This window comes from Dama dama, chromosome 13, assembly GCF_033118175.1.
Source record: "Dama dama isolate Ldn47 chromosome 13, ASM3311817v1, whole genome shotgun sequence".
NCBI lineage: Eukaryota > Metazoa > Chordata > Mammalia > Artiodactyla > Cervidae > Dama > Dama dama.
In genome coordinates, this window is record NC_083693.1 from 75,986,189 (window position 1) to 75,994,673 (window position 8,485).

The 8,485-nt window shown below is 66.9% G+C and overlaps 1 protein-coding gene across 2 annotated transcripts; it reads left to right on the top strand.

Annotated features, from left to right (window-relative positions):
* The first annotated feature begins 1,155 nt into the window (after window positions 1-1,155).
* On the top strand, window positions 1,156-8,051 carry PLD4 (phospholipase D family member 4). Of its 2 annotated transcripts, none has more exons than XM_061159551.1 (10): window positions 1,156-1,314; window positions 3,502-3,707; window positions 4,324-4,507; window positions 4,691-4,811; window positions 5,123-5,334; window positions 5,785-5,985; window positions 6,612-6,751; window positions 6,866-7,031; window positions 7,106-7,202; window positions 7,592-8,051. In XM_061159551.1, the coding sequence occupies exons 1-10, from the start codon at window positions 1,168-1,170 to the stop codon at window positions 7,792-7,794; spliced, it is 1,677 nt and encodes a 558-aa protein (XP_061015534.1). In that variant the 5' UTR covers window positions 1,156-1,167; the 3' UTR covers window positions 7,795-8,051. The 2 variants fall into 2 exon arrangements, with proteins under 2 accessions (XP_061015534.1, XP_061015535.1); XM_061159552.1 differs by having other exon boundaries at window positions 5,207-5,334.
* The last annotated feature ends 434 nt before the right edge of the window (window positions 8,052-8,485 follow it).

Sequence of the window (8,485 nt, forward strand, 5' to 3'; positions counted from 1 at the left end):
AGTGACCCTACCCGGGAGCAGAGGCCACCTCGGCTGTGGTCTGGAGAGGAGGGCAGACCCCCAGGCTGAACTGGGACAGGGTTTCTGGAAGAAAGTGCAGGGGCCTGGGGGCAGCCAGCGGCATCTTCCCCTTTCACCTCTCAGCCCACTCACACCAGCCCCAGGACTCTGCCCGGGAACCGATACCCTCTCCCTGGTCACCCGAAGGTCAGCACCCTGGACAGGGCCCCTGCAGCCCTGTCCTGCTGGGGTCTTAGAGGCAGGGCCTGGGCACCCGCCCAGTCCAAAGAGGACTTTGAATGAAGGAGTGGGAAACGGTCCTGTCCTCAGAGAGTCCCAGGCAGACGGGAGAGGGGGTGGGGCAAAGGAGGCAGACAGCCGTGCTGGGAACCCAGGCCGAGCAAACTACAGCCAGCCTGCCTTTTCAGACAGCCCAGGGAGCGGCCGGCCTGCATTCTCCAGGACGGAGGTCCCAGCTGCCTCCATTTCCCAGACTCCCTTGCGGCTAGATGCAGCCGTGTGACTAGGTTCTGAATCATGAGACATGAGTGGAAGTGCCCTGTGAGACTTCCAGGATGTCTTCCAGGATGTCTGCCCTTACATCCTGTTCTGCTAGGAACAGGAGGCGATGACTGAGCTCCGGCAGTCACTGTGCGGCCATGAGGCTGCCCGTTAAGCCTAGGGATTGGGAACTGAGAGCTGCAGGGACCTGGTTCCCAGTGGCTGCAGGGCCAATACCATCCCTAGGCAGCCAGTACTATGGAGAAATAAACAATGTTGCTCAAGACCTGGTTCTTTGAGTCTCGATGCATGTGTGCATGCCAAGTCACTTCAGTCATGTCCAAGTCTGTGCAACCCATGGGCTGTAGCCTGCCAGACTCCTCTGTCCATAGGATTCTCCAGGCAAGAATCCTGGAGTGGGTTGCCATTCCCTTCTCCAGGAGATCTTCCCAACCCGGGGATCGAACCTACATCTCTTAAGCCTCTGGCATTAGCAGGCAAAACACTAGCGCCACATGGTTTGCACCAAACCTAACTCGGATGCACAGGCCTGTGACTTGGGGGTGGGATGTGGGGAGGGATTTTCTCCGGCAGTGAAAGTTCTCAGCCCCACCCTCTAGCTGGCTCACCCGGCTCCAGATGTCTGTCAGGGGTGCAGAGGGAGGTATGCAGGACGAAGAGGAAGTGGCCAGAAGGGGAAGCAGCAAGCTGCAGAGAGGAGGCAGGTGGGAGGTGATCGCAGTAATGGCCTGCAAGCTGAGGGCCTGCGTCTGTGGCGAAGCCAAGATGAACGCCAAGGCGGGACCCTCGGAGGTAAGAGCCAGCGAGGCCAGATGGGAGGGCTAGACTGAGGGCCCTGAGAAAGGGGGATTTCTGTCCACTGCCTCCTGACCGGTGCTGCCAGCTGCCTGGGCCCAAAGCGCCACGAAGCTCCAGCAGGGCCTGCGGACCATCCCTCCCTCTGCTGGTTTGTGCAGCTGGGCCCACCAGGGTCTGGGGTCTCCCGGCGAGCTCAGCCTGGGTTGATCCTGCCCAGCACAGGGCGTGGGGAGCTCGGAGCTGCCCCCCGGGGGTCTCCCAGCCCAACACAGCCTTGAGATGCCGGCGCTGGTGGGTCACCCTCTCCCAACAGCCAGTCCTACCCCTGGACACACGGGGTCCTCAGGGTCAAGCTGCCCAGAACCCCCTGGATGGTGAGCCTCCCCAAGCCCTTGTAGTTCACAAGGAGGTAGGTGGCCTGGCAGGCGCCTCAGCTGGGCGCCCCCCGGATGGGGCTGCAGGGGCAAGGGCACACCCACCTTCTCCTGAGCCTGGGGCCCCCGGGTGCTGTAGCAGGGCACACGGCCCTGGGCCCCGTGCAGGACTGCACCCCGATCGCCTCTCCTGAGCATCAGGGAAGGGTCTGGGGAGCCCACACTGGGGCAGGGAGGGGGATGGCAGGCCCCCAAGCTCCCCTCTTCAGGGTACAGGTGAGGACCCTGACTCCTGTCTGAAGGGGCCCCTGAGTTCTGAGCCCCGTCTCTCACTCCGGGGATCCCACCACCCCGTGATGGCTCTGCTTAAGGCAGACTGCCCCCCCCCCCCCAGGCCAAGCTCCCAAGGCTGGCCCTCCCCCATGGAGGTGGGCTGGGGGCCCTGCGGGAGGGCACCCCCAGAGCCCGGGGCCTGTGGGACAGCCTGGCTCCCTGGGCCCCTGTGCCCAGCCGAGCTGTGCTCACAGGCGGGCAGCGTGACCCCAGCCCCAGTCCCCAGGCGGCGGTGTCCACTCGCCATCAAGGCCAGGAGGGAGGGCTGCACCCGCCCCTCACGGAAGCCTCAGAAGTTGGCTGGTGGTGGGCGTGGGGGAGCGGGGTTGTGAGGACCACATCACTGTGCACGGACCCCGCCCCGCACTCCAGGGAAGGCAGCCTCAGCTCAGAGCTGGGGAGCGTCCCGCTTGGGGTGGCAATTGAGTCTGCTTTGGGGACCAACTCCAACCAGGATCCAGTCCACCTGGCTTCCAGCTCCTCGTGACAGTGACCACTCTGAGGGGACAAGACCTCCGTCCCCAGCTGGCTGCAGAGTTCTGGGATAGAGGGAGACCCCCGCCAGCATCAAGGGGTCCTGACTCAGCCCTCAGCCCCCAGGCAGCACCACAGGGCCCAGCTCAGCCCCTAGCCCCTGGCCCCCAGAAAAACAACCCTCTCTCTGTACCAGGCCCCCCATCCAGGACCAGGGTCATTGCCCGGCTCCCAGGAGGGGCCAGCATAGGGCCAGGATGGGGGGCCCAGCCCGGGAAGGGAAGCAGCTATTTATGAACCACCCTCGAGAGGACCCAGCCTGAAAGCAGAAATGGTGGCAGACTCGCTGTGGTTGAAACGAGGAACTGAGATTCAGACGCCCACACGGCCCTGGGGGGTTGCCGAGAGGGGAACCAGCAGGTCATACGTGCCCCGGGCACACACAGAACACGCATGTGCACGCACATGCAGTAGTGGTGGGTGACGGACTCAACAGCGTCAGGCCAGGCCAGGGTGAGGCCCCACCAGCAATGAGGTCTGCAGGGTCCCCACGAGGTGGCCCCCCCGGTGCCCAGCTGCCCAGGAGCGTGGGGTCACCGCGCCCGGGCCCAGAGCTGCAGGTGATGCCAGTCACCCCGCCCAGGGGCTGAGGCCTCTGCTGAGCACACGGGTGGCCTCGGCGTGGCCTGGCTCCACACCGCCCCAAGGCCCGCAGGACAGGGCAGTCAGCACTGTGAGGCTGGGGGCCCACGGGAGGGGCTGAGCTGCGGCACAGGACCCCTGGGCCAGAGCGGCAGGGGCAGCAGGAGCCACGAGGGGCCAGGACTCCCCGCCCAGGGGCTGCTGGCGCCTGTCTGGAGGAGCCTGGGATGCGGCCAGTCCCTAGGCCATGGCCTCAGGCCTGCCCTGGCCAGCCAGGGGAGGTCTGTCTCAACTAGAGTGGCCAGGACCCGCTCAGGAGAGTGTGGCCCCCGGGGACCTGGGTGATGTCTTCCTCCAGCTGCAGGTGCGGGGGACGCTCGTGCTGCTGTGCCTGGGCGCTGTGACCCTCACCTGCCTCCTGGGGCTGGGGTCCTCCCCTTCCGCCTGGAGCCGGGGCTGCCTTGAGGAAGGGCCCGCCAGGCCCGGGGGCCTTGGCTCCCGTGTGGACTGGGATCCTCCAGGCGGGGAGGCCCGGCGGCGGCATCAGCAGAACGACTCCTGCCGGTGAGCAAGCCATGGGCTCTGCCCCGGGCGCCCCTCGCCTTCCCAGCCTGGGTCACCCCAGAGGGACAAGCTCTGCCCTTGGTCCCCTCCTCTGGGAAGAGGCAGGTTCTGGGAGGGTGGGCTGGAGGCAGGGGGAGTGGTCTGGGAAGGGGGGCCCTGATGGTACGGGCGGGATGGGGATGCTCTTGGCAGCAAACACAGGCTGTCACCTGGGACTTGGACCAGGCGGTCATCGCAGGCCCCCCACCCGAGGTGGGGTCACAGGGCCAGCCCCTCCCGCCCCTGCAGGGTCTGGAGCCTCAGAACCCCCCAGCACACCCCCTGACCGAGCCCCTCCCTCTGGACTAGCCTTGGTGACTCCAAGGGCCTCCACACCCACAGGAGCCCAGACCCAACAGCTCCGAGGGGAGCGTGCCAGGCTTGGGTGGGGGTGGGGACTGGGCACCAACCCCCCACTCAGGCAGGCCCCCTGGGGCACTCCTGGTGTCAGGCCCACCCTGCTCTATCCAGCCTGCGGCCCGGCCCCCTTGACCTGGGCTCTGCCTCCTGCTTGCTGAGTGGGTGACGTGAGGCTGGCCGGCCGCTCCTGCGCTCACACCCGGCACCCCCTCTGCAGGCTCGTCCTCGTGGAGAGCATCCCCCAGGACCTGTGGTCTGCAGCAGGCAGCCCGGCTGCCCAGCCCCTGGCCCAGGCCTGGATGCAGCTGCTGGACGCCGCCCGAGAGAGCGTCCATGTGGCCTCCTTCTACTGGTCCCTCACGGGGCCCGACATCGGGGTCAACGACTCGTCTTCCCAGCCGGTGCGTGGCCCTTGCCCCTGACCCGGAGACTGCGGGCTATGCCTGGGCCAGGCACACAGCAAGGCCAGCAGGCTGCCCGTCTGTCTGGCCAAGCTGTGGGCAGTTGGGGCCGCCTCGGGGGAGACCTGGGCCCCTCCTCGTGGGATGGGGTAATCTCTCTCTCACCCTGGCCTGCTCCCACAGGGTGAGGCCCTCCTGCAGAAGCTGCAGCAGCTGCTGGACAGAAACGTGTCCCTGGCTGTGGCCACCAGCACCCCGACCCCGGCCAAGAACTCCACTGACCTGCAGGTCCTGGAAACCCGAGGTGGGTGGGTGCCTGCTGTCCTGGGCCCGGGAACCAGCAAGAGCTGTGGGGCTGCCTGGGGGTAGGCTGGGAGCCTGGGGCCGCAAGCGCCTCCGAGTGGGCCTCCCTGGGGGCCGGTTCCAGGGGCCAGATGTGTCGTTTCCCAGGGGGCAAAGCACAGGGTGGCCTCTGGGGCCTGCTGCGTCCAGCGCTCTGAGCTGTGGGTGGAGGCTCAGCAGGGAGCCAGAGGCCACAGGGACAGTCCCCACAGGGCCAGGCCGACTGGGGGCGGCCATGGGCCGACCGACGCCTCCGTCCTCCCACCTGTAAAGTGGGGGTGAGGACACCATCCATGAAGAGGACTGCCGTGAGGAGGAAGGAACTGGGCTCAGCCCACCACCCTGCACCCTTGTCAGGCGCCCAGGTGCGACGCGTGCCCATGGGAAGGCTCACTGGTGGCGTTCTGCACTCCAAGTTCTGGGTGGTGGACGGGCAGCACGTCTACGTGGGCAGTGCCAACATGGACTGGCGGTCCCTGACACAGGTGAGTCCCTGCGCCCTGGAGGGGAGGCCCTCCGGAGCTCGTCCACCCTGGCGCCCCTGACATCCCCTTGTAGGCAGTCATCCCGGGGGACGCAGCCAGGTCTGTAACGCCCCTGCAGTAGAAACACCCGGAGACTGGTTACGGGACTCCAAAGGCGCTGAACTCCCGATGTAGAAGGTCACTTATCCGCCTGGAAACATGGTCAGGTCACCGTGTCCAAGGGGCCCTGCGGACAGAGCAGGAACCCTCTCAGGAAAAGCAGCGCTTCAGCCATCAGTCGAAAGGCTGGCAGCGGCTGTCGATTAGCAGTGAGAACAAGTTGTTTTCCTTTGAGCGTTGATGCTTTCTATCGTTTTTGGGCAATGAACATGTATTGCCCTTGGAACATAATGTCTAAGAAAATCAGGGACCCGCTGGGCTCCCTTCCAGACACGGCCCGGGTGCCCACAGGTGAAGGAGCTCGGGGCCGTCATCTACAACTGCAGCCGCCTGGCCCAGGACCTGGAGAAGACCTTCCAGACCTACTGGGTCCTGGGGGCGCCCAGGGCTGTCCTCCCCAAGCCCTGGCCTCGGAACTTCTCCTCCCACGTCAACCGCTTCCAGCCGCTCCGGGATCGCTTTGACGGGGTGCCCACCACCGCCTACTTCTCGGTAAGGGTGGACAGGCCAGGAGGCCCTTCTGAGTCCCTGCTCTCTGACTGGCCATGCCCACAGGAAGCCCCACCCACCCCAGCCCTGCCCTGCAGACCCCGGCATCTGCAATGTCCAGGGCTGTGGTCCTGGGGTGACCCCAGCAGAAGACGTGGCCGTCGTCATCCACGGGAGACAGGCAGCCTGGGTGGCAGGGGACGCCCCATGGCCCTGGAGCCTCCACGCACATCGCTGGCTGGGGTCTGACTCAGGACCAGGAAGGGTTTGGGGGAGGACCAGGGCATCAGCAATGTTGTCGCTCCACCGGAGAGGGGACGGAACTGGGGGGCGGGCGGCCCCAGCCACAAGCCAGGAACCTGCTTGGGGTATGGGCAGCTACCCCAGGGCTAGGTTACAGTGGAGACCTGGCCTCAGAGGCAGGGACGCATCCCCAGATGTGAGGGTCTGGCCGAGCCCCCCAGGGAGCTTCCTCCAGGGTCAGGCCAGCCCAGGGCCCCGGCCCTGCAGGCTCCGCCTCCTGCCTTCCTCCCGGTTCCCGGGGCTGGAGGGTGGTGTGTGCTGGGGTCGCGGGCCCAGTAACCAAGCAGCTCAGAACCAGGCCTCTCAGGGACCTCTCTGGCCCACAGGCATCGCCGCCTGCTCTCTGCCCCCACGGCCGCACCCGCGACCTGGATGCGCTGCTGGCAGTCATGGGGGCCGCCCAGGAGTTCCTGTATGCCTCGGTGATGGAGTACTTCCCCACCACGCGCTTCAGACACCCCGCCAGGTGGGCCAGCTGGGGGCCGGGCTGCCGTCTTCTCACCTGTGGGGACCCCCTTGGGGCAGGCCGGCAGGGCCCCGCCGGCCCAAGGACCCTGACCCTGCCGTGCCCCTCCCCCAGGTACTGGCCAGTGCTGGACACAGCGCTGCGGGTGGCGGCCTTCAGCAGGGGGGTGCGCGTGCGCCTGCTGGTCAGCTGCTGGCTCAACACGGACCCCAGGATGTTCCCCTTTCTGCGGTCCCTGCAGGCACTCAGCAACCCCGCGGCCAACGTGTCCCTGGACGTGGTGAGAACGCGCCCCTGGGCCGGGTGGGGCAGCAGCCTCTCCGCCCCCTGACACGCCCTTTCTGTCCCCCCAAGAAAGTCTTCATCGTGCCCGTGGGGAACCACTCCAACATCCCCTTCAGCAGGGTGAACCACAGCAAGTTCATGGTCACGGAGAAGGCAGCCTACATAGGTGAGCCGGGCGGCAGCCCACGTCCTCCTGGGCTCCCAGCGCGGCCACCCCAGCCTGCACGGGGCTCGTGTCCTTCAGGCGGGGGCCATGGCACTGAAGGGGGCTGGGCTCTCTGCCTCAGCGTGGACCCCCAGGCAGGGGGCCTGCATGCGGAAGGGCTCAGGACCCACAGAGGAGGCCAGCCCAGTGGTCAGCCGGCCACACAGGGCGGGTGGGGAATCCCCGCACAGAGCTCCCCGAGCCCCGAGTTTGCAGGCGGGCAGGGGTGGGGCCCCTCCGGTGAAGAGCTGGCCGCATTCCTCAGCGGCCACAGGGGCCACTGGGCTGGGCGGGGCAGCAGAGGGACCTGTGCGGCCCCGGCCCCAGCCTCCCACATCCGCCACCCGCAGGCACGTCCAACTGGTCAGAAGATTACTTCAGTAGCACCTCGGGTGTGGGCCTGGTGGTCAGCCAGAGGGCCCCCGGCACGCCGCCGCGAGTGAGCACCGTGCAGGAGCAGCTGCGGCAGCTCTTCGAGCGAGACTGGAACTCCCGCTATGCCGTGGGCCTGGACGGACGGGCCCAGGGCCAGGACTGTATCTGGCAGGGCTGAGGTTCGGCCCTTCCTGCCAGCGGGGTAGGGCCTCCTTGCCTTGCCTGGCCCCCAGCCTGGACTCCAAGCAGCTTCACCTGCACAAGCCCTGGTCCGGGGCGGGACTGCCCAATGCAGGGCGGACACAAACTACTTGCTCTCCAAATCTAGCCCCTTTGAAACCCAACCCCCCACACCTCCTCCAGGGAGCCCTCCTGGATGCCCCTCCCTGACTCCCACGGAGCCGCCTTTCCTGTCCACAAGTGGGGCCTCGAGAATACGCGTGTGCCTGTCTCTTGTGCGCGTCTGCTGTGGGCCGCGCCCGCTTCTACTCAGCCTCGATCCACCTGCAAGGGGCCTGTGTCTATGAGGCCACACGGAGGCGACACCAGGCGTCTACCGTGGGAGCCCCTAACTCTCGAGGGTGTGCAGTCCTAGGCCCGCAGGAACCCGGGGACAGATCAGGGGACGGGTTCAGCAAGACGCGGGGGACAGGGGCCTGTGCGGGTGGGGCTGTGCCCAGGCAGGGGGCCCAGGCCTGTGGAGGCCTCGCTACTGTGGCCCCCTGTCCTCGTACGTGCGACCAGGACCGGTGGGTAGTCGGGGGGACCCGGGTGTGACCTGGGACGGAGGGTGACACCGGGCGGAGTGCAGCTTGATGCAACCCCATCCTCCCCGGGCCTCGCCCGTACCTGCCCTGCAGAGGCGGGAC

Excerpts from the sequence above, each read along its gene's own strand:
- PLD4 (XM_061159551.1), top strand. The coding sequence starts at position 1,168 with ATGCAGGACGAAGAGGAAGTGGCCAGAAGGGGAAGCAGCAAGCTGCAG. Across the intron at positions 3,708-4,323 it reads CAGCAGAACGACTCCTGCCG|GCTCGTCCTCGTGGAGAGCA; the intron begins GTGAGCAAGCCA and ends CCCCCTCTGCAG. Across the intron at positions 4,812-5,122 it reads GCAGGTCCTGGAAACCCGAG|TGGGGGTGAGGACACCATCC; the intron begins GTGGGTGGGTGC and ends CCACCTGTAAAG.